The sequence below is a fragment of the Tarenaya hassleriana genome, unplaced genomic scaffold, assembly GCF_000463585.1.
Source record: "Tarenaya hassleriana unplaced genomic scaffold, ASM46358v1 Cleome34, whole genome shotgun sequence".
NCBI lineage: Eukaryota > Viridiplantae > Streptophyta > Magnoliopsida > Brassicales > Cleomaceae > Tarenaya > Tarenaya hassleriana.
In genome coordinates, this window is record NW_010966542.1 from 501383 (window position 1) to 528736 (window position 27354).

General features: G+C 37.8%; 6 protein-coding genes and 1 pseudogene across 14 annotated transcripts in view; 6 read left to right on the top strand and 1 right to left on the bottom strand.

Moving 5' to 3' along the window:
- LOC104821686 (serine/threonine-protein kinase WNK1-like) overlaps positions 1 to 3304 on the top strand; it is a 3929-nt gene extending 625 nt beyond the window's left edge. Inside the window, exons 2-8 of the mRNA XM_010552636.2 lie at positions 20 to 117; positions 221 to 258; positions 640 to 867; positions 1130 to 1350; positions 1448 to 1605; positions 1699 to 2131; positions 2232 to 3304. Of these exons, the coding sequence (XP_010550938.1) occupies positions 43 to 117; positions 221 to 258; positions 640 to 867; positions 1130 to 1350; positions 1448 to 1605; positions 1699 to 2131; positions 2232 to 3115 (2037 nt within the window). The 5' untranslated portion in view covers positions 20 to 42 and the 3' untranslated portion in view covers positions 3116 to 3304. The remainder of the gene's footprint in view (positions 1 to 19; positions 118 to 220; positions 259 to 639; positions 868 to 1129; positions 1351 to 1447; positions 1606 to 1698; positions 2132 to 2231) is intronic.
- Positions 3305 to 5530: 2226 nt separating this feature from the next.
- LOC104821687 (40S ribosomal protein S24-1-like) lies at positions 5531 to 7217 on the top strand. Its single transcript, XM_010552637.1, has 5 exons — positions 5531 to 5678; positions 6201 to 6242; positions 6382 to 6552; positions 6753 to 6839; positions 6930 to 7217. The coding sequence occupies exons 1-5, from the start codon at positions 5607 to 5609 to the stop codon at positions 6960 to 6962; spliced, it is 405 nt and encodes a 134-aa protein (XP_010550939.1). The 5' UTR covers positions 5531 to 5606; the 3' UTR covers positions 6963 to 7217.
- Positions 7218 to 7792: 575 nt separating this feature from the next.
- Positions 7793 to 10021, top strand: LOC104821689 (guanine deaminase-like). Its single transcript, XM_010552639.2, has 5 exons — positions 7793 to 7944; positions 8708 to 8767; positions 9144 to 9334; positions 9449 to 9553; positions 9666 to 10021. The coding sequence occupies exons 1-5, from the start codon at positions 7929 to 7931 to the stop codon at positions 9852 to 9854; spliced, it is 561 nt and encodes a 186-aa protein (XP_010550941.1). The 5' UTR covers positions 7793 to 7928; the 3' UTR covers positions 9855 to 10021.
- A 96-nt stretch (positions 10022 to 10117) lies between these two features.
- LOC104821688 lies at positions 10118 to 11994 on the top strand (annotated as a pseudogene).
- Positions 11995 to 14431: 2437 nt separating this feature from the next.
- LOC104821690 (bifunctional L-3-cyanoalanine synthase/cysteine synthase D2-like) lies at positions 14432 to 17336 on the top strand. Of its 5 annotated transcripts, none has more exons than XM_010552640.1 (11): positions 14432 to 14524; positions 15182 to 15241; positions 15348 to 15457; positions 15559 to 15616; positions 15696 to 15959; positions 16049 to 16186; positions 16328 to 16379; positions 16515 to 16594; positions 16726 to 16785; positions 16877 to 16957; positions 17078 to 17336. In XM_010552640.1, exons 1-11 carry the CDS (start codon positions 14456 to 14458, stop codon positions 17165 to 17167), a joined length of 1062 nt encoding a protein of 353 aa, XP_010550942.1. In that variant the 5' UTR covers positions 14432 to 14455; the 3' UTR covers positions 17168 to 17336. The 5 variants fall into 5 exon arrangements, 4 of the variants coding, with proteins under 4 accessions (XP_010550942.1, XP_010550943.1, XP_010550945.1 ...); XM_010552641.2 differs by having other exon boundaries at positions 14511 to 14598; XM_010552643.2 differs by lacking the exon at positions 14432 to 14524 and adding an exon at positions 14628 to 14791.
- LOC104821691 (pre-rRNA-processing protein TSR2 homolog) lies at positions 17310 to 18920 on the bottom strand. The gene is made up of 3 exons (XM_010552644.2): positions 18674 to 18920; positions 17960 to 18048; positions 17310 to 17878 (listed from the first exon to the last, which is right to left on the bottom strand). The coding sequence occupies exons 1-3, from the start codon at positions 18867 to 18869 to the stop codon at positions 17573 to 17575; spliced, it is 591 nt and encodes a 196-aa protein (XP_010550946.1). The 5' UTR covers positions 18870 to 18920; the 3' UTR covers positions 17310 to 17572.
- A 2525-nt stretch (positions 18921 to 21445) lies between these two features.
- LOC104821692 (WD repeat-containing protein 48-like) lies at positions 21446 to 27281 on the top strand. Of its 5 annotated transcripts, none has more exons than XM_010552648.1 (18): positions 21446 to 21782; positions 22223 to 22491; positions 22660 to 22818; positions 23218 to 23283; positions 23399 to 23488; positions 23585 to 23890; positions 24034 to 24131; positions 24225 to 24260; positions 24360 to 24480; positions 24566 to 24802; positions 24886 to 24981; positions 25077 to 25142; positions 25255 to 25293; positions 25398 to 25532; positions 25861 to 26225; positions 26377 to 26470; positions 26547 to 26735; positions 26910 to 27281. In XM_010552648.1, the coding sequence occupies exons 2-18, from the start codon at positions 22393 to 22395 to the stop codon at positions 27006 to 27008; spliced, it is 2295 nt and encodes a 764-aa protein (XP_010550950.1). In that variant the 5' UTR covers positions 21446 to 21782; positions 22223 to 22392; the 3' UTR covers positions 27009 to 27281. The 5 variants fall into 5 exon arrangements, with proteins under 5 accessions (XP_010550950.1, XP_010550948.1, XP_010550949.1 ...); XM_010552646.1 differs by having other exon boundaries at positions 22257 to 22491; XM_010552647.1 differs by having other exon boundaries at positions 22306 to 22491.
- The last annotated feature ends 73 nt before the right edge of the window (positions 27282 to 27354 follow it).

Sequence of the window (27354 nt, forward strand, 5' to 3'; positions counted from 1 at the left end):
AAGGAGAAGAACATCGTAACTCTCTCTCTGAATTCGGAGAAGATGAATGGTTCGGATCATGTTGAGCAAGATTACTCCGGGTTCGTTGAAGTCGACCCGACAGGAAGATACGGGAGGGTAAATTTTCTCTCGTCCCTCAATCTCGAATGCTTCTGTTGATCCGTTCATCTGTTTTCTGGTTTTGGTTTTGATAAAGTTTTGGTGTGTTCTTGTTGGGCAGTACAATGAAGTTCTGGGCAAAGGAGCTTCAAAGACCGTGTAAGAATCCGACCCCTCGCTAGATTTTTTCTTGTTTCTTCTTGTCAATGTCTGAAACACCCATTTCGGATTCGCTAAAAAAGTTCTGATTTTTTTTTCTCCCTTTTTCTGAATCTGGTGATGAGGTTCCCTGTAGAATCCCATTTCCCCCCTCGTTTTATCTTCCGTTTTTTTATTATAAAGTTTGAGACTTTTTGTTTTCCCAATCAAAACCCATTTCCGATCTATCGACATCTCGAGAGATTCCTCTGGATTTTCTTTTTCTTGTTGAGTCCTTGATTGAATCTAAGTGGTCTTCTCCCTACTTCAGATTCCTTTCCTGTTCATGATACATCATAAGATGGGTAGTTTTATTTCACACTTTGCGTATTTGTTGTGCAGTTACAGAGCATTTGATGAGTATGAAGGCATAGAAGTGGCATGGAACCAGGTGAAGCTCTACGATTTCTTGCAGAGCCCCGAGGATCTGGAGAGGCTCTACTGTGAGATCCATCTCCTCAAAACCCTAAAACACAGGAACATCATGAAATTCTACACTTCTTGGGTCGACACCTCTAATCGTAACATCAACTTTGTCACTGAGATGTTCACTTCTGGCACCTTGAGACAGTAAGATTCTCTTCCAAATAGGCTTATGTTCCTATTATCGCTCATCTGCTTCCCTGTTATTTTACAAAACATAGGGACATGTTCTTAGTAATAGTTCTTGAGATTAAGATATCTGAAGGAAAGTTGGGAATCTTGACATCGAACTTCCAAGCGGCTGGATCAAGCAAATATTTGAGATAGTTGTTGTAATGAATCCATGAGGGTTTATGTTTGTCTGTCCAATGCTTTGTAAAAAGAAAGTTTCTTCCTTTTATTGTTTTAGGTACAGGCTAAAGCACAGGAGAGTTAACATAAGAGCAGTGAAGCAATGGTGTAGACAGATCTTGAGAGGGTTACACTACCTTCACAGCCATGACCCTCCTGTTATCCACAGAGATCTCAAGTGTGACAACATTTTCATTAACGGGAACCAAGGCGAGGTTAAGATCGGGGATCTTGGCCTCGCTGCTATCTTAAGAAAGTCCCACGCTGCTCATTGTGTCGGTATGCAAATCTGTCAGATTGAATTTCTCTCGGGAACGTTTTTTCTCGGGTTTTTATTTGGCTGAATCATTTGTTTCTTTTTGGGTTTTCTCCTTAGGGACACCGGAGTTCATGGCTCCTGAAGTTTACGAAGAAGCATATAACGAATTGGTTGACATTTACTCGTTCGGAATGTGCATCTTGGAAATGGTCACGTTCGAGTACCCGTATAGCGAGTGTACTCATCCTGCTCAGATATACAAGAAAGTTATGTCGGTAAGAACTCTTCTAGGAACATTGACAAAGGTCGTTCCTTTCGGATAAAATGCTCGGTTTTTTAGTTTCTCTTATGCAAAAATCTCTTTTCAGGGAAGAAAACCAGATGCGTTGTACAAAGTGAAGGACCCTGAGGTTAGAGGGTTCATTGAGAAATGCCTGGCGACTGTATCACTAAGGCTCTCGGCCCGGGAACTTTTAGATGACCCTTTTCTTTATATCGACGATGGTGAATCCGATTTGGGGAGAGCCCTAGACACTGGCCCGCTCGTTAGGCCGCCTTATGTCCTCGACTACATCAATCCTTATCATAATCAGTACTCAAATGGCTATTATGGTCATGAATATCAGAATGAATGGGCGTACAACCCAGTTGAGACCGAGACGCATGGAATAGAACTCTTTGAGTGTCAAAACGAAGATCAGGAAGAAAACCCGGATGCTGGTTTTGTCGACATTAGCATCAAAGGAAAGAGAAGAGACGATGGTGGTTTGTTCTTACGCCTTAGAATAGCCGACAAGGAAGGTATATCTGTTGTTTTGTTTCATGTCTGAATGAAAAGAAGTGAAGAAATGGGATCTTTTCATTGTAATGGTTGTTAAGTCCTCTCCTTTTTCATTTGCAGGGCGTGTCAGGAACATATATTTCCCGTTTGACATCGTGACCGACACAGCATTGAGCGTTGCAACAGAGATGGTTGCGGAACTAGACATGGATGATCACGATGTGACGAAAATAGCAAACATGATCGACGGGGAGATTGCTTCTCTGGTGCCGGGATGGAGACCGGGCCCTGAATTCCATGAATCTCCCCGATTTTCCGAGAACGCCAACATCTGCTACAACTGCACTTCCAACCGAACATCGATGGGATCTGTCATGGATTTCCTCAGGAGCAATCCTGGAGCTAATGTGATCCAATGCTGTAGAAACGGGTGTGGCTCTACGCACGGCCGGTTCGAGGAAATCACTTTTGGGTTGAAACAAACCGAGGAACGTCTCCGAGAAATCTGGGAGCAGCAGCAGCGGCAGGAAAGCCGCGAGCTTAGTTCATTGGGGTCTGAAGGAGAAGAAGAAGAAGAAGAAGAAGAAGAGATAGAAGAAGAAGGAGACGAGCGATATAAGGAGAATTGGGTAAATGGGTTTTCTTGCGAGACAAGCAACGCAATTTGCCGGTTATCTGGTTCGGGATCGTTCTCTCTGACGCCATCTCTGTACTGCGACGACTTGTCTGAAAACAAGGAGAAGCGGATCGAGCAAGAACTGAGGTGGCTTAAAGCCAGGTACCAGATAGAACTGAGGGAGATTCAAGATCAGCGACTCAAGATCCGGATGTCAGATAACCGGGATGAGGAGCAATTTGACCAAGCATGCGGATTTTCCGGTTTGGGTCTGGTTAAAGGTGAAGGAGTTCCGGTTTGTGGGAAGCAGTCGTACGGTGATAAATTGCTTCCGAGATGTCTGAAAAGGACAACTTCACTTCCGGTCGATGCTGTTGATGCATCATAATTCATATTCATATTAGTGTATTTTAATTTTTTTTATGTATTAACGCCTTCACATATTATATATATATATTGAGAGAGAGAGAGAGAGAGAGAGAGAGATTCCTAAACGATATAGAGAAACTATTATAATTCTTTTTTTTTAAAAAATTATTTTACAATAATAGCCTTGGTACAGGCCATGAAATCTTTATTTAATTGTCTTTTTTTAATCTGTCAAATTTTTATACAGGGTTATTCAACAATTTTCAACTTTTGTTTCAATTTGAGATTTATAATATAATAATACTAATTAATTCCAACACTCAGGACTCAGCAGCTTAACAAAAGTTATAATTTTGAGTAAGTTTCCCAATTTTAATATTTTATTTTCATTTCACTGCATGGCCAATTTTACTTTCAATTTGTATAGTATTTTTTTTAGATAATAATATTTGTGTTGGAATAACCTTCTACTATCTGTTTTTATATAACATTTCATTTATTATTTTGTAGCAGAATAACAGCTATGAACGAATTATAGAATTCGTGAGTTCAAGCTGTCCAATAATTTTCTCCATCCTTGCTGGGAAAAGAATTATTATCATCATCACTATTATTGGCCTTTTTTTCATATTATTTCGCATTTATTAATAAACACAGGCAATTGTTTTTAAAATACTCCTAGATTACAGAGTATTGAGAAATCATGTATTGTATACGTATACGTATTTTAAAAATAAATTCAACAATATTTCAAATTAAAAAATTTGAGAAAATCAAATTTCTAATAGTTTGTATATATTAGATTTAAACAGGTTGAAAAATCTATTTTTGTTAGTTTATTTTAAAAAATTTTAAAAAAAAGATGTTTCTGTTCAATTTTTATTAGTATTAGTATTGTTTAGATTTATTTTTCACTAAAGTGTACTACTTTTATGGCTTCGTTTATTTGACCTTTTACCTATTTTTTTAATTAAGTTTAGTTTCTTTAATATAATTTGTAAGAAAATTATTTTTGATTTGTATAACTTTTTATTTAATTTGATTCCAGGTGAACAAGGTGTGAGTTGATATACAGCTATTTATTTACTTGTGTAATGTAGAAATTAATAGGAATTAGGAAAACAAATAGAAAGAAAGGTCAATTATTATAACTCAAAAACCCAACAGCAGCACAAGAGTTGCCATGTTCCATGCCGACCATTCTGGTTGCAATATGGATTCATCCACATGACCAATCGACCAATCTTTTTCATATATATATATATATATTCAGTAATATATTAGAAAAATAATAATATGGTTGTGCTATTTATTTTAATGATCCATGAAATTCGTGGACGTGATTACGATATTGTGTTGGTTATAATCAAATAAAATGGTAGGGCCACGCGGAGATTTGAATTAGGTTGACCCATCAAACGTTATAATAAATATAAATAATGCTTGTGTGTGCAATTCGTGATGACGTGTAAGAGATTAGGACAGACAAATGTACGTGCTCGTACCCAACTTCTAATCATGCATATGCTTTCCTTGCTTTCCACTATTTCATTTCGTTGTCACTTGTCAGTCCTAGGGTGTCAATCCGGCCGGCCTCCGAATCCGTATTTGGTCCGAGAGTTTCGGCCGGTCTAATTTTTTTCGAGTCTAAATCACTAGACCTAAAACCTGACCCTCTATATTTCGAATAGATTCGTATTGGAACGGTCGGGCTAAATTTGTTCTTTCAAATTTATTTCTTTATTTTTTTTTGAAATTTTTTTTTTCGGAAAACCCGATATAAACCCGATTCAAAAGTCCAAAATATTTCAGATCTAAATATCTCAATCCAAAATTTGTTATTTTTAAGATCGGCCGGAGCAGACCGGACCCAAGTTCATACTTCCAATCAAAATTGACAAAAAAAAAAAAATTGACACCTTAATCAATCCTATTTCTTTCAATAATTATTATTATTATTGTTATTATTGTTGTTTGACAAAAGATAATGTCACTTATTTTGCGGATATGATGTATCCCGATCTTTTTACAAAAAGAAATAGATATTCACATTTATGCCTTACTTCTCACGTGTTATTAGTCGCTAATATAATTTCAGCAGACCGTGTAAATATATTGTAAATATTAATAACCTTAGGTAAATTAATCTATTGTAAAAAAACATTTACCTATCTTAGGTTTTCACTCTTACATAATATAATTCTGTCGTCAGATAATAATAATAATAATAATAATAATAATAATAATAATAATAAGGAGAAGAACATCGTAAATGTCATTGGGCTTAACATATGGGTACTTGGTTGTAGTTTATTTAATTTAATGGGCGTAAATATTGTAAGCCCAATTATAATTCAGCCCACGAATACAAACCCTAACTCCTGAAAAAAATAGCTCTACTATATATATTGAATTAGGGTTTCATACATGTTTCAATTTCTTCAATAGAAGCGGAGTAGCTGCCAGAAAAACCTTTCACCGGTCTCGCCGTTTACCCGGAGATCGCAGCCATGGCGGACAAAGCAGTCACCATCAGAACGAGGAAGTTCATGACCAACAGGCTTCTTTCCAGGAAGCAATTCGTGAGTTCGCTCTCCATCATCTCTATCTTTGTGCATGTTTCGATGTGTTAGGGTTTAACTTTGACTGTTCCTTTGAATCGAACACGAAAGTCGCGATGCAAAAAACTTAGTGTTCGGTGTAGATCGGTGTCAGGTTCCTCAGGATTTGAAAATAGCTAGCTGTTGAAAGGGCTTTACGTCTGGGTGTTTTAGTCTGAGCAATAGAGAATCTATGTCGGATAAATGGTTTCTTTAACAAAAAATTAGGTTTCTATATCTCAAAGTTCTTCCGGTATTGCGTGATTAATGTCAATGCGACGTTTGATGATGGTGGGAAAGTGAGAAGCAAGTGAATCTCACGATGCTATGTGAGCTGCTGGTTTTCAACAAAATGCAGAGCTTGCACATGTCGACGTTGTTAGAATTTCAGTTTTCTGCAGTAATCAGCACATATGTTTTGAATCATTTAGGGTTTCTGTACAATTCGGAGGTAATTCTCATAATTTCGGCTTTACATACTCTGTCTTTTACTTGTGAATGAAGGTTATTGATGTTCTTCACCCAGGGAGAGCAAATGTCTCAAAGGTACATTCTTTATGATCATATAACATCAATTTAGTTGCATTTTTTTTGCTTACCATCAAATTATGGATGGGTTCTTCATTTTTTATAATGTGACTGGATGACGAGTTTTGAGTTACTGACTGTGTTAATGTATGTGAAGGCTGAACTGAAAGAGAAGTTATCAAGGATGTACGAGGTCAAGGACACGAACTCCATTTTTGTTTTCAAATTCAGAACTCACTTTGGAGGTGGTAAATCTACTGGGTTTGGGTTGATCTATGATACGGTTGAGAATGCAAAGAAATACGAACCCAAATACAGGCTCATCAGGGTACTGCCTCACATCTTGTTCTTCCTCTCTTTACTATTATAAAGTGATGATAATAGCCATCAATATGCTTGATGCTATAAAGTTCTGTTGAATTTTCTTATTGAAATCTCTTGTATCTTGAGTGGTTGTACGAAAGAGAATAGTGTCTGAGTTATGGTTTCATGGCTCATTATATTGAAAGTTTTATCTCTCGTTGACAGAATGGACTTGACACCAAGGTCGAGAAATCAAGGAAGCAAATGAAGGAAAGGAAGAACAGAACAAAGAAAATCCGTGGTGTTAAGAAGGTAAAAGCAGACTTACCGTCGACTAATTTGTTTATCGTAATAATGTTACTACGAAATCTTATTAACGGTAACCGTGTTCATTGTGTGTAGACCAAGGCCGGTGATGCCGGGAAGAAGAAGTGAAGTGAGACACACTAAAAACAGGAACTGCGGTTTTGTTCTCCGTCTCATGTTTCCATGTCTGCAATTAGATTGTTGGCGACCTACACCATTTACTGCATCATGGTTTTGTGTTTTTCTTGTTTGATCTAAAATTGGATCTGGTTTTTATGGTTAGAAAACAAGGATATTTAAGATTTTGTTATCCATGGATTAGATCATGGTTCGTGTGATTTGATGTTCTGATGAATCTGATCTACCCATGGGTTCTTGAGCTTATGTCACAAAAATAGAGTTTAGTAAAACTATAAATGAGAAACCATTTTGAAACATCATGTAGATGTCTGCAGTACGAGTGGCATTTGATTTCGAATAAAGGTAGTATAAGCTTGTGTATTATTATTATTATCATCATCATCATCTCAGTGGGGATAAGTTCCACAATGTAGGATAAAATAAGATAGTTTATGCGCATTAGCTAATATATTTATATATACATATATATACAAACCTTTAATTTACCATATCAAAAGAAGATGGCGATCATAATAAATTAAAATTTGTGGAACCTAAATGGATTGAAATAATCTTGCTAGATTTATACAATTATTTCCTTTGGATTTTAAATCATAAAATTTAAACTATATACTTTGGATAAAGGTAACATATGGTTAATATCACTCTAAAAAAACAGTAAATTTATCCCGAAAAGAATCCAGATTTATTGCCTCATCAGAGTAAAATTATTTATTAATTTTCCATATTGATTTTATTCTCTCACTTTCTCTGTCTTTCTGACGTCATCCTCCTCTGTTCTCGTCTCCATCTTACAAATTTCTGTTTCCATAGTTTTCTTTTGGACATGTATATAAACACCTCAACTGGCTCATGTAGCTCCTCGCTTCTCTTCTCTTCATCGCCCACAAAACCCTTTTTTCCTTCTTCTGGAACCCTCCTCGATTTCTCTGTTTCTCTCTGAAGCTCCCGATCATGGAAGAACCTCAAGGTAACGATCCTTTTTTTTACTCCTCGCGTTGTGCCCAGAATCTCGGCTTTTTGGCTGGAAAATTGAGTGTCTGCTTCTGTACCGGAGAGTTGTTGTGTCGGATCGAAGGCTTTTGAGCTTCTTTAGTCGTGTTTGATTTGGTTTTCGGGGTTTTGTTTCATCGACTTGTTCGGTTTAGATATACGATCATCAATCTTTTTGTCGGAGAATCAGAAATTTCGTCGGAATTTTGGATCTGCATCTGGGAAGCTTGACGGTTGAATCCGGATTCTCTCTTCTCCGGTCAACTCGATGATGAAATTAGTTTACCCCTTTTCGGTTCATTTCACCAGATTTTGATTCTGGAAGTTCCAGTTCGATTCGGACAATTTGCTTATCAATGGTTAAATTTTTTGCATGAAGATGAAGGAATTCGCCCTAAATTTAACAAAAAAACATGTTATCAGTTACTAATGACAGGACACATGTGAGAGATTGATTACAAGTGTTAGTCATCACAGGTTTTTAATAGATCAGCAATTAGCTTAGAGACATGCCTTATCTTTTCTTGTTCCTCGGTGAAATTTCCCTTGTAATGCCTCTGAGCTGTTTTACTCACTTGCTCCACAAGTAATATTGTATGTCTCTGTGATCAACCATGGCATGTTGATCATGGATGTAACAGCGAATACACCACAACCGCCAGTTGTTTCCGATGTCTTTGTGTTTGAACTTTGAACACCCATCCAAGATATCTCATTTGCTTTGTGCTTGAACTTTGTAGTTGTGGAAGCAAGCAATGGGACCATCTCCGTGGCTTCTGCCTTTGCCGGTCACCAAGAAGGTATGGACTTTTAACATTTGACGAGACCAGTGAAACGGGTAGGGTTTGATACAGTAGTTATAGCGATGATATATCATCCCAATTCTGTTTTTGGCTGAAATTTCGGAGCTTGATATCATGTGTGTACTACTTTTATCACGGAATATCAGTTGTTTATCTTGATTGTTACATGAAAGAGTCTGCATTGGTTTATGTTTAGTTCACCAAAAATACTGCTCGCTAATTCAATCATCGAAATCGTTCAAGTTAGCAGATCGAAATGTTCATCCCGTCTTAAACTTATGGCAATCTTTTGTTTCGCAATATGCCCTTATCAGTAGGCAAGGACTAGAGTTACTAATTGCTCACGTCTTGCCTTCTCGTTGTTTTGAATCAGTTGTTCAGGACAGCGACCATAAATTTGTAACTCAAGCTGTTGACGAAGCCTATAAGGGAGTTGAGTGTGGTGATGGTGGCCCATTCGGCGCGGTTATCGTGCATAACAACGAGGTTGTTGTTAGCTGCCACAACATGGTTCTCAAACACAAGGACCCGACTGCCCATGCCGAGGTTACGGCCATTAGAGAGGTTAGCTCAAGAAACAAAATGTCTCTGAACCACTGTAGCTTTAGAGAGTGAATTCGTCGGCTGAGCTGCTTTATCTTTTCATTATTTACTTTCTACGCCTCACTGAAAATGCAGGCATGTAAGAAACTGAACCGGATAGAGCTATCAGAGTGTGAGATCTATGCATCTTGCGAGCCATGCCCCATGTGTTTCGGGGCCATCCATCTATCGAGACTCAAGGTAAGCCCGTTAAAAGACACCCATCTGAACAAACCGTTTCTTTTCATTCGCGTAACGCAAGAAACCACTAGATCTTGGTCTGAATGAAGAACGTCTGGTGGTTGTGGAACAGAGGTTGGTCTATGGAGCCAAAGCAGAAGCAGCCATAGCAATTGGGTTTGATGACTTCATAGCCGATGCTTTGAGAGGGACCGGGTTTTATCAGAAGGCTCAGCTTGAGATCAAGAAAGCTGATGGCAACGGAGCTGAGATCGCCGAGCAAGTCTTTGAAAACACCAAGGAGAAGTTCAATTTGTATTAAGCTTTTCTCCCTTTTCGCCATTTCCTTCTTCTTCTTCTTCTTCACTAGGACAGATGGGAAAGAGGTTGAAGAAGAAGGAAATGCAGAATATGCAAATGCTTTAACTCAATAAATTCACTCTTGTGAAACTGTTGATTTGGGTAATTATCTGATGGTTCCTTCGCTCTGTTCATCTCCATGGCTTAATTGTAAGTACTCTGTTGTTTCTTCCTTGTGGACTTAAACCATCTTTTCTATGTTGAAACTTGAAAGCATCGGCTTGATTAGTGGCTGCGTTTTATTAGCGATTGCGCCAATCGTAAACGCCTCTCCGCAGAATCGCGTTTTTGAAACGCTCTTACGCATTGAATGACAAAGCGCAGCCGTCGGACCACCTTCGTTTTCGTCATCGTGATTTTAGTGTACTACGGGAACTACCCTTCCCCTTTGCTCGAATATTCTCAGGCCCTACCACCAGACCTCGTAACCTGATCTTCCTCTTCCCTCCCTTCTCCGTCTCCATCCGGGTCTGGAGCCCGGATCCTGTTCTTCCTCTTCCGACCCGAGCTCGTAAAGATCTGTTTTCGTTGGAGTTTTCGCTGGTTCTGGTTGTTTGTGTTTTGTGGAGATGGCTTCGGAGCAGCGTGCCGCTGTTCTCTCCCTGGAATCGCCGGATCTAGAGGAAGACGGCGGTGGAGGAGGCGGAGACTATGATTCTGACGAGGATTTGCGTAAGAACGGAGGAGGAAGATCTGAATTCGCCTTCTACATCGTCACTCGCCATGATTTCCGCTGTTTCGACAGCAACCGCGGTGGTTTCGGGTGCGGCGGCGATGACTTCCCCGACAGCTGCTGTCACCGTCGACCTCCCGACCGGATCCGCCGTCGCCGCTATTCCTGTAGATTTCGATCAGAAGTGGCACCATATGACGGAGATTGTTCAGCAGAGACCGACGTTCACGATAACTTTTCCAGAGGCTGTGGACTGGCTACGACGAGATCGAGCTCCTCCGTGGATTCTGGAGTATATGACGACGCACCGCGGGAGCAGCTCTCATCCGCTGGATACGGCGCCATTTTACGAGCAGATAAACTCGAAGCCTCAGGTGGATTTCAACAAGAACCAGTTGGTGGAAAAGCTCCGGCGACTGAAGAAAAAAATACCTAATGCGATGAGCAAGATCAACTCCGGCAAAGAGGTATTCTTCAAAAACCCTCACGACCAAGCTGCATTCGAGATTTCTAGGAAGATCTGGAATCATACCGGGAAAATCATAGGGTTCGAAGATAACAACGTACTCGATTTCAAAGAGACTGATAACCACCACCTCCACCACCATGTAAATAACACCAATGGAAACTCAACATTGAACACTCCTAGTGCTAATCTTAACATGGAGATTGGTTCTTTTGAGAATGGTATCGAGAAGAAAGCGACAATGAGTAACAGTAATGGGTCAAGAAAACGATCACGATCAAGAACAGGAAAGATGGAAGAAGACAAACCCATTACTCCATTTGATGGAAATGTAGCAAATGCGGCCAGCAATATCAACCTCAATGAGAAGAATCTGGCTGGATGTGACGGGCAGAATCTAACTGGATTGATAGAGGAGACTGTGAGAAGCTGTGTCTCGCCCATGGTCGAGGAGATGATGAGCAGGACAATGGCTATGATGATGGCTAGAATGGGAATGGGAAGCCGTGGTGCTCATGGCTTAGGTACTCTAAGCTTAAGCCCTATCACAATGCCGCATCAGCTGAATATGGGGATTGGTAGTGGTGGTGGTGGTGAGGCAATGGTGGACGAGAGATGGAGGAAACAACATATATTGGAATTGAGAGTGCACTTGAGGAGATTAGAGCTGGTTCAGGAACATATCCGAGCGGCCATGCACGAGTTGAGGAGGACAGTGCCCAATGGCGAAGTTATTTGTTTCATAAAGTCACAACCTTGGGGGTTCCAATGGAGTTGTTTCTCTCTCTTTATTGTGTTTATTTTCAAATATTTATGGGCATTCCCCCTTCTTCTTTTTTGTCAACAGGGATATGAGAGGAGAAAGTTTGTGTTTAACAATTTGTATTAGAGTATAGTTTGGTAGAATCTCTTTAGCTTTGTTCAATAACAACAAAACACCTCTTTTTTAGCCATTAATTAACATTATCATCAATAGACCTACTTATTTTGTCATGCTTCAAATAATATTTCCTTAAACCTTTAAACCTTTTTTTTGGTAAAACCCTAAAAAACCTCTAACTTGCAAAAATATATACAAATAAACATTCAACTTGAAAAACTGTCATTCAATCCCCGAACTTGTAACTTGTCACTGAATAAAACATCGAACTTACAAATTATTGCTCTGATAAACCTTTGACCGGTTTGACCACAATTTCAAACGATTGGAAATCCACATATTGACGTCTTGCTGATGTCTTGCTGATGTCATTTTTTAAATTAAAATTGATAACTGTATAAGGTGACATCAGCAATCCGTTAATACATGGATTTCTGATCGCCTGAAATTGTGGTCAAACTGGTCAAACGTTTTTCAGAACAATAATTTGGAAGTTCGAGCTTTTATTCAGTGACAAGTTATATATATTTATATATATATATATAAATATATATATTTATTTATATATATTTTTATAAATTGGAGGTTTTTTAGCGGTTTTACTTTTTTTTTTCTGTGTTTGGACAAAATTTTACATGGTTTTTCTTTGGGCACGGCATCTTTAACATGGTTAGTGGCATAATGGTCAAGAAATATATTATTACATTCTACCTCCGTTTTTTACTACACAACAGTTAAGAGGATAGAGTTTGTTCTTTAATAGATATGGTTTCAGATTCTCTAAATGATTTTTTAAAAAAAAGTTTCAATTTTACCTTTGATTTTAATAAAATATTTATTAAAAAAATTTACCAAAAAATTAATTTAATGAGGATATATAGATAACTTTTTCTATAATTTTTTAAAAATGTGAAAAATTTAAAACAGAAACAGTGGGAGTATTCTTTATACTAGTCAATAGATATCGCATGTGATCTTTTTTGACCTTTTCAAGCTGTATTAAAGAGCTCTTATCTTTCCAAAAAAAAGTCATAAAAATATGGAATGATTCCAATCCACAAAAGTGTATTTCGCGCTGTGTGCGAGCTGGACTGAAATCTCTTTGTCATCACAATCACATTATATCTGGCTTAATGGCAAAAAAAAATATGAAATGGGTGTATTTGGCAAATAAATATACAAACTTTTATTTTGGTAATAAACTACACAAACTTTTGGAATAATGGCAACAAAAAATTGAACTTTTTTATTTGGCAAATAAATACACAAACTTTTATTTTGGTAATAAAATACACAAACTTTTATATTTTTAGCGCAAACCTCCACGAGCAATAACGACGTCAAAAATAATGAAACCATCAACACGTCATCTATATTTGTGAATATCCGTATCCGATATAAAAATTATAAAATTTTAAATTAAAATTATAAAACAATTTTAAATATAAATAAATTATATATGCCATTTATATTCAAATTTTAAAATTTAAATATTTAAAATCAATATAAATATAAATATAATTATAATCTATCATATATAAATGTATTCAAAGTTTAAACATTCTAAATTTCAATTATATAAAATATTTCTTAAATATATCTACAAAACATGTAAATATAAAGTATTTTAAATTTCTATACCAAATTATTCTTATATTTAATAGTATTATTAATTAGTACGAATCAGATTGAATATATTGGATAATTCGAATTTGATATCTGTATCCGATCCGTAACCGACAAATATTTCAAAATAAATATCTGTATCCGATTCGTACGTTCTGGATATCTGAATATTTATATTTATATTGATTTTAAATAATTGAGATTTAGAATGTTTAAACTTTGAATACATTTGTATATGATAGATTATGATTATATTTATATTTATATTGATTTTAAATAATTGAGATTTAGAATGTTTAAACTTTGAATACATTTGTATATGATAGATTATGATTATATTTATATTTATATTGATTTTAAATATTTAAATTTTAAAATTTGAATATAAATGACCTATATAATTTATTTATATTTAAAATTGTTTTTAATTTTAATTTAAAATTTTATAATTTTTATATTGAACACGGATATTCACAAATATAGATGACGTGTTGATGGTTCCGTTATTTTTTTGACGTCGTTATTGTTCGTGGAGCTTTGCGCTAAAAATATAAAAGTTTGTGTATTTTATTATCAAAATAAAAGTTTGTGTATTTATTTGCCAAATAAAAAAAGTTCAATTTTTTGTTGTCATTATTCCAAAAGTATGTGTATTTTATTAGCAAAATAAAAGTTTATGTATTTATTTGCTAAATACACACAAAGTTGATGTTTTTTTTGCCATTACCCCATTATCTCTTCTTTTAAGCCAGTGGGGGGAAAAAAATCAAACTTTGAGACGTTGTGTATGAGAATTGATAAATAAGCATACTTTTTGGGTCTTTCAATAAACAAAATTCCATTAATATGATTATGATTAAAAGATCTGTACTTGTTTTTAGGTGTATACGTATATGAACATGTGTATATTGTGGGGGTATGCACACGCATATCTATCACCCACTTGCCAAAAAAGATAGAGACTCCGTTAGTGAGTCTTTCTTTAAGGTGAGACTTTCTTCCTCTTGCAAGGAAAACAAATAATGAAATTTTGATGCTCTTCAAGTGAATCAAGCAACTGGGTATGCTCTTTTTGCTTCTGGTTTCGTTCCTTCTCGTGTCTCTCTCCTCAAAGTTTCTTGCTTTGGGTGTTCCTTCCGTCTACGAACCCAAAATGCGACGCCTTCGTTCGCTTTTCCATTTCTGTTCATGTCGTTTGGAAGTTAAGAAAGAAAGGAAAGAAACAAAGAACCAGAAAGTGACAAACTTGGATTGGTAGTTTCTTCTTCTCAGATTCGATTGAGAAAGTCGCTTCCCTCTGCCGTTGACTCGGAACTTACCCGTTTTATTCCTCTATTTTCCCTATCCGTAGATTGTCAATCATGAAATCAGTTTGACAGACATGTCTTATTTGTCGTTTTGGTGTTTCTAGTTTCTTTGTGAACCTCAAAATTACAGTTCTGGATCTGCAATGGAGCCTTTGAGTGTCGAAGCAGATTCATATTTGGTTGGGATATAAACAAATTGGTCCGCTTTTGGGTCCCTTTGGTTTCTGTAGATTTACTGTTTGATTCGCTTTGTGATCTTTGGTGCCCAAAGTGACAATCTTTGTCTACGGAATCTCACTTGTGATATACCCCTTTCGCCTCTCTTTTAAAACTGCAGGAAATTCCGGAGACATATAACATGGAGGATCAAAGTTTGATCAAGAAAGATGTGACTGAAGTAAGCTCTTAGTCAAACTCTTTTGGAAACAAATTGTGATGTTAGATCCTTTCTCCTTGTAATTTATTCAGATCCTGAATGTTTTACGGGTACTGCATTTGCGTAGTTGATAGGGAATACTCCAATGGTGTATCTGAACAATGTTGTGGAAGGTTGTGTTGCTCGTATCGCAGCAAAGCTTGAGATGATGGAGCCTTGCTCTAGTGTCAAAGACCGGTATTCCTTAACCTAAAAATCCTCTAGCTTCTTGCCCATTTGCTCCCGGATATATTTGTTCGTTATCTTTTCTGAGAACTGTGAGCTTTGATGCCGTTCAGAATCGGGTACAGCATGATCACAGATGCAGAAGAGAAGGGATTAATTACACCAGGGAAGGTAAAACACCAAACCATGAATCTGTTCTTCATTAAAGAAATCAACAAGAAATCTGAATTTGTTTTATTGGATTTGAAAGAGCACACTGATTGAAGTTACGGCTGGTAACACTGGGATTGGCTTAGCCTTCATTGGAGCAGCAAGAGGTTACAAAGTTGTTCTTATCATGCCTGCAGCAGTGAGCCTCGAGAGAAAAATCATTCTCAGAGCATTAGGTTCCGAAGTTATCCTCATAGACCCGAGCAAAGGCATTGAAGCTTGTTTCAAAAAGGCTGACGAGATATTAAGCAAAACTCCTAATGGTTACATAATGAAGCAATTTGAAAACCCTTCAAACCCAGATGTATGGATTGGATTCTCCTCATAATTTTACCCGTGATGGGCATTACTCTTGGACTCTTGCTCGCTCTCTTTCTAAGCCGGTTTATGCAGATTCATTATCGCACCACGGGCCCAGAGATATGGAGAGACTCTGCAGGGAAGGTAGATATATTGGTCGCGGGTTCTGGTACTGGTGGAACGGTTACTGGCGCAGGGAAATTCCTCAAGGAGAAGAACAAAGATATAAAGGTACACTCGAGATATCTCAAATGCAGATCCTTTCATTTGGCTTTCATGGCTTGTGGTTTTGCTGGCTAAAGAGAATCGAATCTTGGAAAACGGATGTTGTTAGTTAGGCCGGGATTAGTTCTTTATGATCTTTATCTACAGGTTTATACGGTTGAACCTGCAGAAAGTCCAGTACTCAGCGGAGGGGAACCGGGTGAATGTTTCTTTTTTTGTGCTTATGCTTTAATCTTTGTTCTCGCATTCAAACTTCATGTACCGATCAAAGTTATATCACCAAATATCGTTGTTTGACGTGTTTCTTGATGTTCTGGGATTTATTGATTTGCAGGAAGGCATCTGATTCAGGGCATAGGACCCGGTATCTTCCCAGATGTCTTGGATGTCAACCTTCTCGATGAAATCATCCAAGTGGGTCACTGAAAAATACAGCCTTTGTGACAAATTCTTGAACTTTAACCGGTTATCTTCATGACCCGGATGAGATTTAACAAAACTCATTCAAAGATCTGCAAAATACGTTTTTGATTTTCTTTTCGCAGATATCAAGCGAGGAGGCCATGGAAACAGCACGTCTTCTTGCTCTGAAAGAAGGATTGCTGGTATACTCTTGGTTTTCAATTCCGTTAACAGCTTGTGTTTGGTATACAAAACCAAAACCGGTTATTTATGATAACACTGAGCTTATGGCAGGTCGGAATATCCTCTGGGGCGGCCGCAGCTGCAGCCTTGAGAGTCGCAAAGCGACCAGAAAATGCCGGGAAACTCATCGTGGTAAGTAAACGCAGTTTCTGTTGGGGATTCCGGTTTACATGATGTGCAGAACCGAAAAGCCTTACTTAAACCAAGACTAAACTGGTTTAAGAATTTCGGTTTTATGTTTTTGGCATGCAGGTGGTCTTTCCCAGTGGCGGGGAACGATATTTGTCGACTCAATTGTTCGACTCCATTAGACATGAAGCAGAAAACTTGCCCGTCGAATGAACGAGAGAGACTTTGATTCTACTTGAATCGGTTCAATGTGATTTGGTTCTGTACGGTTCAAATCATAACCGATAATCCGGTATGGTATGGTACGGTACGAAAAATTTCATATATGCATATGATATTATCCCGTTCTCGAACATTTATTTAAGATGTATCATTTTATATCTCCCCTGAAATAAAACGTTGTTCAGTTACAACAACACAATCTCTGCTCATCTTATACATGGACCGGATAATTTCGTGTGAACCGGTCCGGTACTTAGTCACAGCAAATAATCCGGTTTGGTACCAATACAAGTAATCTCTCTGACTTAAATCAGAGCCATGAAAAGCAGCAACTAGTGTAACAGCATTGTCAAAACTCAGAGTAGGAAACATAATGAGAAGAGACAGGATTTGATTTTAAGTTCTCTTACCCTTGTTTCGTCTGGCCGGAACAACTGTCCAGCCGTCTTCAGCTTCCGGTCCGGCCGATGACGGTTCGACCCGAGTCTGGTCTGGACGTTGCTCGGTTGCATCATCCACCATCATGTCTGTTGGCTGTTCATTTTCATCTTCATCTTCATCATCGCTTTCTTCATCATCGTCTCCAACCTTCACAACGTTTGCCCGACCAGCCATTTGAGAGCTCGATCCCCTCAATTTCTCGACAGTTTGGCAATTCCCGTCCAGACATTCTTCGTACAGATCTAGTAGTTTTTCTGTCACCTTTCAAAAGCAACAGAAACATAAGCCACCAGTGTTTCGGGGACGAGTGGAATCGGTGATTCATTCCAGAAACTAACATACCTCTTCGAGGCTTCCGTCATCAGCTACTGTATTTAGCTCATCAAGCCCTCCTTCTAGGATGTCGGCTAAGCTGTCAAAGTCCATTGGATCTACAGCAAGTGTTTCAAAACAGAGAGAAGACATGCCACTACCCATTAGAATGCAGAACAAGGAATAATATCATTGTTCTGTGATCCGGAAGATTCTAACAATTAAGCATACAAACTGAAGAATTCCGGTGAAGTTTGTAGATTTAACAAGATGAATCATAATGTACAAAGCTGCCTAATCAAAGATTCAAAGTTACTTTCTTTCACTTCACACCGTTACATAATCGGATAAATCAACATACTCGTTCAATCTATCTCCAGATCAGTGTTACAGACGCGGAATCGCGATGGAATCTATTTCCAGGGTTATGCCAAGTTATGAATAAAAAAGTCAATCGAAGAACAAAATCAAAGAGGTTTGATGTCCACATGAGGAATCTCTGATGAGATTGGGGAGATTTTCTCTTGCTGCTGTTGATTCAGATATAGAACATAGATAAATTCACACACAAAATCGGATCAAATCAAACTAAACAGGCATTCTTCTCTAATGTGAAACATACCCAGACTATTTTTGCCAACAAGCGGAACGATGGAAACCTCTAGCTTCAACTCACATCGACAATAATCAGAACGAAGACAGTTTAAAGCATGAGAATTTCACCGAGAGGCATATCGAATTCACCTTTTGATTGGGTGAAGAAATCGAAAACCTTAGCAACCGTGCCCTCAGCTTTCCGGTGGGAATCTCGGCCGCCCCAGCCGTTCTCGACGGCGGCTCGCATGGCGGGCCACCGCGACAGTAACAGACCAATACCTTCGTTCAGCACGGTCTGTTCCTCTGCGGACAGCACCACCGGTCCAGCGGCGTTCGGGTCCATCCTGCTTCGTCTCTATGTGAGTTCTCTCTCTCTCTCTCCGCCGCAAAACCTTAGGGAGAGGACAAACGTAAGGAGTGGAGGATTCGCTGGGTTTCAGAACTTATAAGGTCATGACCAGGGAGTACGCCATGGCGTCTGTACGCGACCAACATTAATGGGCCTCTATTTCATTAAGCTGGGCCTACCGAAATTGGGCCTATTAAAGCCCACCTGAAAACTAAGAATGACGTGTCTTCGTAGAAATTTCGACGCGTATCTTTGTTATTTCTTTTATCTACATCTAAATTATACTTGGAGATTTTGGATTTGATGCAAATAATGTGTTTCCATTTATAAATTTTCTAATTTGTCCACGGAACATATTTTAGAATTTAAATTTTCTCTGTTTCACATTATTTCATTATAATGTTAATTTTCTTAATAAAATTTAAAGTAGGTATAAGATACATTGGATCAAGATTAAAAAGTAAAATAATTAGCATGGTTTTTCATTTTCATGTTTCTATCACTTATAAAGACAAAATTATCTACTAACCTGCTAACGAAATTATAAAAGGGTTTCACGAATCACTAATCATTGGTTGATAATCGAATTGATCTACGCCGATTTTAAAAGAATCTGAATAATTACAATGTTTTTAAAATCGAGAAATTAAATCTGAAAATGAATAAAAAATAACTGAAAAATCGATTTTGTTTTTTTTAAAGGAATATTTTTATCAATGAAAAGAGAAACCAATCCAAAATGAATTCAATATAATATCAATTTTTTTATATAAAATTTAAAGTAGACATAAGTTACGTTGGTCTAAGAAATGATTAAAAAGTAAAATAATTATAAAAGAGTTTTACCGATCATTCAATCGGATTGAATCGAACTAAATTGAATAACATATGACCGATATATAGAAGTCGAATGATTATAATGTTTCCGAAAAATTGTATATAAAACTGCATAAAAAATTTTAAAAAATCAATTTTGTTATTAAAAATACGAAAATGGATAAGCATTGTTACAAAAATGGATTTCGAAGTTGTGATATTTAAAATAACTAAGACTAAATCTTTCAAATAACGAGAATTGTTACGAAGATATTTATTCAGTGGAATGGATGAAATGAAGATAAAACAATAGGTCTTTTGAGATCCTATGTCTTATTCGATTGAAATAGAACAGAAGAAATAGTAAAGAAAAATTAGAAATTGAAGAGAGAAAAAGATGGACGTGTTGATTAGTAGGGTGTGTAAAAGGTGGACTTGTTGATTAGTAGGGGTGAGTGTTTCGCAATTCGGTTAGGGTTCCAGTCAAAATAATTTGGTTCGGTTCGGTTTGATTTTACAAAAATAAATATCAATCGGTTAGGGTTCCAAACAAAATAATTCGGTTCGGTTCGGTTCGATTTTACAAAAATAAATATCAATTCTTCGATTATAGTTTTTTATTTTAAAAAATATCTTTTTCGGTTCTTATTTTAAAAAATATCTTTTTCGGTTCGATTTCGTTTTTTGATTAGTAATGACTTGCATATTTCGCAGATTTAATTAAAAAATAAATTAAACAGAATAATGTTATTGACTCAAAAAACACTTGAGATAAAGGCAATCTTGTGGTTGGAATTCAATATCGTTATCAATTCGAACATTTTCTTAAGAAAATATTGAGCTTATGAATTGGTTGGGGGTTAGGCTCGTAGAGCGACCCCTCCAAAAATAGGCGTATGCCGCTTGGTGCGACGAGCACACGGTATTCTTTAGTAAAAGGCGAAAGAATAGTTCGCTATGTGCTCATCGCACGGCTCCGTAGCTCTGGCAGAAGGGAGCATGGACACTTTAAATACAGAGGCTGTTCTTCTGATCGCGTTGAAATTCGGCGATGTGGGACAAAATGACATATATTGTTAATTGGGCTTTTGATCTTAAAATGGGCCTAGGCCCAACATAAATAAACACGATCCAAATTGAAATAAGAAGAGAAAAAGGATTAAGAAGAAAGTTGCGATAATAAAATTTTCTGATATATTACCAAAATGAGAAAAGTGTTCGTTAAATACAATAGAGGAGGAAACCCTAATAAACCCTAACCGAACTAAACCAAAATAAACCAAACAAAACCATCAATAACCAGATATTCATTCTAATATAATCTAAGATCCAAATTGAATTCATATGAAAACCGGTCGTGGGGATTCAATCAATTGATTCGGACAACGAAGATGATTTCCAGGAGGAGGAGAAATACCCTTTGTTTTCTGGTGAAATGAACATTTTCTCGGCTGAGAAAGTGTAAACCTTTTTGCAGGGAAAGTGTTGAGAGTTCTTCACCTGTATAAGCTTGTGTATATGTAGATACACACGTGTGTGTATATGCACATGATATTATTTCATTAAATCTTATTATAATATTTAATTAAAAATTAATTACAGTACCAATCTAGAACAAAAAAAAAATACTCAAAACGCGATGAACAGATGACGTGGCAGTGTAAAAACAAATTTTTTTTTAAAAAAGAATTGATGTATTTTCCCTTATTGCTCAATTATTTAATTTTTGTTATTATTGTTTGTATATTATTATCCTTGTGAAAATCAATTTTGTTATTCATCGCGGCTTTTGCTGGGGGATGATGTTTGATCCGTAGCTCGATATATTATGACCTGATCGAGAAATCGGAGTTTCCGCCTGAAGCTTGTGTTTCTCTTCTCTTCCTCCAAACGCCCATTGCGCCAGGAGAGAGGATTCGCTTTTTTCGTTTTGACTTTTGTGTTAATCTATTCCCCGATATTTTCTCTACACCATTCCGATTGCAAATCTCAAAAAAATTGAATGATCGATCCTAGGGTTTTGTGTCTTCGATTGCTGAATCCTCCAGTCGTCCTCGTCTTTGTCGATCACATCTGAAAGTGCAGATAGAGGTAAGGAGATGGTCTCCTTTGCTGTTTTGTTTTTGTTTTGTTGCATTTTCTGGGGTTTTTTTGTTTGTTCCAGTCGCTGTCTTCTGTTATATTTGTGGGATTTTCTGGTGGTTTGTTTTTTTTGGGGGGCGAGTAGTTCGACTTATTCCGCGGAAACGTTCAATGGTAATGGAAACTGTTTAGTGCTGTTTGTTTCTCTTGTTTATGGATCAAAATAGGTTATGTAGAGTTGTTCAGTGATGTTGTGATCTTTCTCCTCTTGTTTGGGCGAATTTGAGTTTGGCCCTTGAAATTGATAATCTTTGTCGGAAAATTGGTTGTACACGATTTATCTCTTCTGTAGTAGATCTTTTCCCTTAGGATAGGAACTGATCAAAAGGAGGAATTTTTGGAAATTTGAACTCTTAATCCGTGTGGTTAACCGCTCCTTCCCGTTTCAGACAGACAGTCATTCAGCTCTTGTCTTACCTGTAGTGGATGTTTGTCTTGTTTGGTTTTGGATAATGGGACTGAGAAACACCAGTCAATTGTGTTGGACAAGAACCGGTCTGCTTTGAGAGGAGTCTGTTAGATTCTCGCTTCCTGGTTATTCTTCCAGGGTGTTTTGGAGATGCATCGGGTTGGAAGTGCCGGGAGTAATGGCGGTTCTGTTCGTTCTCGTAAAGAGAAGAAGCTGACATATGTGTTGAATGATGCCAATGACAAAAAGGTCAGGTTGTTTTACTTCCATGCTATATGTTACCTTCCAAATTGTTACCCTTTCATGGGATATGCCTGTTATCTAAAATTCTAGTTCATCCATAGAATAGATTCAAGATATATTTGCCTGAAAACATAATCCTGATCATATTATTTCACTGGAATGTGCATACTGCAGCATTGTGCTGGCATAAATTGTTTGGCTGTATCAAAGCCTTCTGTTCCCAGTGACCGAAACCACCTCTTCACTGGAAGCCGAGATGGTACACTCAAGAGATGGATATTTGAAGAGGATGCTGCCTTTTGCTCAGCTACGTTTGAATCTCATGTTGACTGGGTATATAATGTTCTTATAATGCTTGTTGATTTTTACTCGGGATTAGTAAGCAGGGCCCTCTATGTCCCTTGGGGTCTGTTTGGTTTGATGGTTGGGCAAGTCGGGGAGCAGGGCACCGTATTATTTTTGTGTGATCTGAGTCATAGATGAATTCAGAAATTAACAACACCGGATAATTACTCCATGGTTGTATCATACTTTACGACTGGAAAGAAAGCACCTCAGTACCATTTTTGTTGTGCTTATTGCTTGAGCTCCGTTTCTCTGTTGTAGATTAGTACCCTTTGGTTGCTATCAAATGTTTATCATTTTTGGAGACCACAATCAAAGGAAATGTTACTGTTGAATTTTGATCTATCCTACCTATGATAATATCAAAAGCTGCTGCTGATTTCTTAGGTAAATGATGCTGCTGTGGCTGGTGAAAGCACTCTTGTTTCTTGTTCATCAGACACTACTGTCAAGGTTTGCCACTTTATTATGGCTGCTAACTTTTAGCTGTCCAGATTTTTTTCCCAATTGCCATTGCCTACCACCTATTGGTTACTCAATCTGACTTAATTTTCCCATGACGTATTAGATGTGGGATGGCTTGTCGGATGGGGTCTGTACAAGAACACTCCGTCAGCATTCTGACTATGTTACTTGCCTTGCAGTTGCAGCAAAAAATGTAATTTTTGTCTGTGGCCATCCTTTTTTTTTTCTTCCTTTTTTTTTTCATTTTCGATGTTGCCTTCTGATCCTTTCCTAGCTTCAAACTTTTTAGAACAATGTTGTTGCATCTGGTGGACTTGGTGGGGAGGTTTTTATATGGGATATTGAAGCTGCTCTGTCACCAGTTTCAAAATCTAATGACACACAAGAAGATAGTTCTCCAAATGGTGTCAATGGTTCCGGGAATTCTGTACCAATTACGAGCTTACGTACGATTGGTTCAAGCAACAATATCTCTGTGCAGTCATCTCCATCCCATGGGTACACACCAACAGCTGCCAAAGGTCACAAGGAGTCTGTCTATGCTTTGGCTATGAATGATACTGGAACCATTCTTGTCTCTGGTGGAACAGAGAAGGTATTCATACAACTTAGGTTGTTGAATGACATTTAATAAGCAACAATTCAGAAAATCTTCTCTTTACTTGGAGCATTGTAACTGTATTAGGGGACTTATGTTTTGTGAAAGTTACTCTATAAACGTTTTACTATTTCTTGCAGGTTTTACGTGTCTGGGACCCAAGAACTGGTTCTAAGACTATGAAGTTGAGGGGACACACAGATAATGTCAGAGTACTGCTTCTAGACTCAACTGGCCGGTAAGTATCTTGTGTTGAACTTTCGGCCTTTTGTGGTAACTGTTCTCTTCTCAGACTGATGAATGTATTCGTGTTTCTTACATTACGGTGCAGATTTTGCTTGTCTGGGTCCTCTGATTCTATGATAAGGTAGATGTTCTCTACCTTTCTATTGTGCCATAGTATGAACCAAGCAGTTGAAGTTATACCAATGATTTCAGTTCTAACTGACTATGGATTCAATTTTAGACTTTGGGATCTTGGTCAGCAGCGATGTATGCACACGTATGCAGTGCATACAGATTCTGTTTGGGCCCTTGCATGCACCCCATCGTTTAGTCATGTTTACAGTGGTGGAAGGGATCAATGTGTAAGTAGTCAACCAATTTTTCTGGCTCCCTCTCCTGTCTGTAGCTTCTTTTCTGCAGCTCATCTTATGTGTAGGTTTCCCTCAGTTGTACTTGACAGAATTGGCGACAAGGGAGACTGTTTTGCTGTGCACTAAGGAACACCCAATTCAGCATTTGGCTCTGCAAGATAATAGTATTTGGGTTGCTACAACAGACACCTCAGTTGATAGATGGCCTGCCGAAGGAGAAAGCCCTCAGAAGGTTTTTCAACAAGCTGGCTCTTTCTTGGCTGGGAATTTGTCTTTTAACAGGGCAAGGGTGTCCTTGGAAGGGTCGAGTCCAGTAAGGAAACATTACAATATGAAATGCTTCCTCTGCATAAGCTTTCTCGGATCAATGTGGTTAATTTTTGGCTTTATTTGCAGCTCCCTGCCTACAAGACACCATCACTTACCATTCCAGGAACTCCAGCAATTGTGCAACACGAGATTTTGAATAATAAAAGGCAAATTCTGACTAAGGTTAAGTAGACATATATACATGCAGTGGTGTGACCATCATTAAGCTAAACACATGAATTGGGTCAATGATATTAGTTTGCATTTTGCTTTGGCAGGACACTGCTGGCTCAGTGAAACTATGGGAGATAACAAAGGGTGTTGTGGTGGAGGACTATGGGAAGGTCTGTTTGGAAATTTGAGTTCTTGTTCCATTTTATTTGTTCATATTTCTGTTTGTGCATGAAGCAGTAACTGAGTCAAAATAATTATTTTTTTACATTTCCATGTTTACAGATTTCATTTGAGGAGAAGAAAGAACAACTGTTTGAGATGGTAAGCCTTTTTGGCTTCAGTGTTATGGTTTAACTCATTTTTATCTCAAAAGTGACAAAGCAGATATGATTGCATCTGTAATGTTTTTTCTCTGCTTTTGTCAGGTAAGCATTCCGTCATGGTTTACTGTGGATACCAGACTTGGATGCTTATCCGTACATCTGGAGACACCTCAATGCTTCTCCGCTGAGATGTATTCGATGGACCTGAAAGTTACAGGGAGACCTGAAGATGACAAGGTAACTCCTTGACTGAATGCCCTTCTTTAGCTCTGTGATTTGACCCGTTTGTTATATGCTTCCATTTAATTGTCGGACCGAATAGGTCGCTGGACATTGTAGTAGAGATAATATATACTGCATACATATTTCTTGCCTTTCAGACAGTACGGATCAGTAACTGGTCTATGTCCACCGCAATCCCCCTTCTTCGAATGCCAGTTCTTAGGACCTGGAATCTTTCTGTCCTTTTCCATGCGTGTCTATCATAATTGAATGCTTGAGAATATATTTAATCTTGAGCTAATTAAACTGAAAATGCTTCTCTTGACTTGTGTTGCTTTTGTAGATTAATCTAGCTCGTGAAACCCTGAAAGGACTGCTGGCACATTGGTTGGCTAAAAGAAAACAGAGACCAAAACCACAATCCCCCACCAATGCAGAGTCTTCTCTATCTGCTAAAGATGCAATGAAAAATCTTAGCTCGTCAAAAGCTGAAGATAGTAGTAGCATTGGTGATAATGATCCTTCGGTGTATCCTCCTTTCGAATTTTCTTCCATCTCTCCTCCTTCCATCATTACTGAGGGTTCTCAGGGTGGTCCATGGAGAAAGAAGATAACTGAGTTTACTGGAGCTGAAGATGATAAGGACTTCCCATGGTGGTGCTTGGACGCTGTCTTAAACAATCGCCTTCCCCCTAGAGAAAACACGAAGTATAATTCCGTGAAGAATTCAATCTAATATTTAGAAGCCTTTTTTTCCCCTTATGAATGCGATTTTTTCTTTTTCTATAAAGATGGGAAGTGTCTTTTTCTCCATTAGAGAACAGTCCTCACTGTGAAAGTGTGCTCTGGATGTGTCCAGGTTGAGTTTTTTCCTGCATCCATGTGAAGGTACAACAGTACAGGTAGTCACACTTGGGAAACTTAGTGCACCAAGGATTCTGAGAACTAATAAGGTGGTTGCCCTTCTTCATAAAGCTCTCTCTCTCTCTTAACTCATTGCGATGTATATTTACATTTTGTTCTACGTAGGTTATCAATTACGTTATGGAAAAGATGGTCCTTGACAAACCATTGGAGACTAGTCTAGCTACTGAGGGGATGGGTGTTTCAGGTGGACAATCCCTGCAACTAGCTGCAGGAAATGGTTCTGTCCAATCTGGTTTAAAGCCTTTGCAGAAGCTTAATAGGCCTTCCATTGAGATTTTATGCAACAATCAGGCAAGTCAAATTTCATTTGTAGAAACCTATATATATATATACACATATAGGAAAACATCTATGTATCTGTCATATAACTCAGGTACCGGAATCATGCCCAATTCAGTCACCTTCTTCGGAGTTTTAGAAAATCAGATCAAGATTCAATATTAAGATTGTTTCTTCCATTTCCAGGTGTTATCTCCAGATATGAGCTTGGCCACTGTACGGGCATATGTTTGGAAGAAACCAGAAGACCTAATCCTTAATTACAGAGTGGCTATAGCTAGGTAACTTTGAAGGTAATTTCCTTGAAAGAGGTAAAAAAAATCCAACAAACTGCTTCATGGTGAGTGGTGTCAAGATAAAAAGTTTTGGGGCACTACTTTCAGGCTCCATCCATTTTGCTGGATTGTGGTCAGAAAGCTTATTTTTGGTTTTAGGGTCTCATTTAGGAATCTAGACATGTTTCATTTCTCTTTCAATTTTCCACTGTTAACAAATAATATAGAGACTTTTGAATTTAACGTACCGGGCATAATCGTGCCTTGATGTATGATCCTCACAGTTGATTGAGCTTTTACCGAGGCATTCTATGTATCTGTCATATAACTCAGGTACCGGAATCATGCCCAATTCA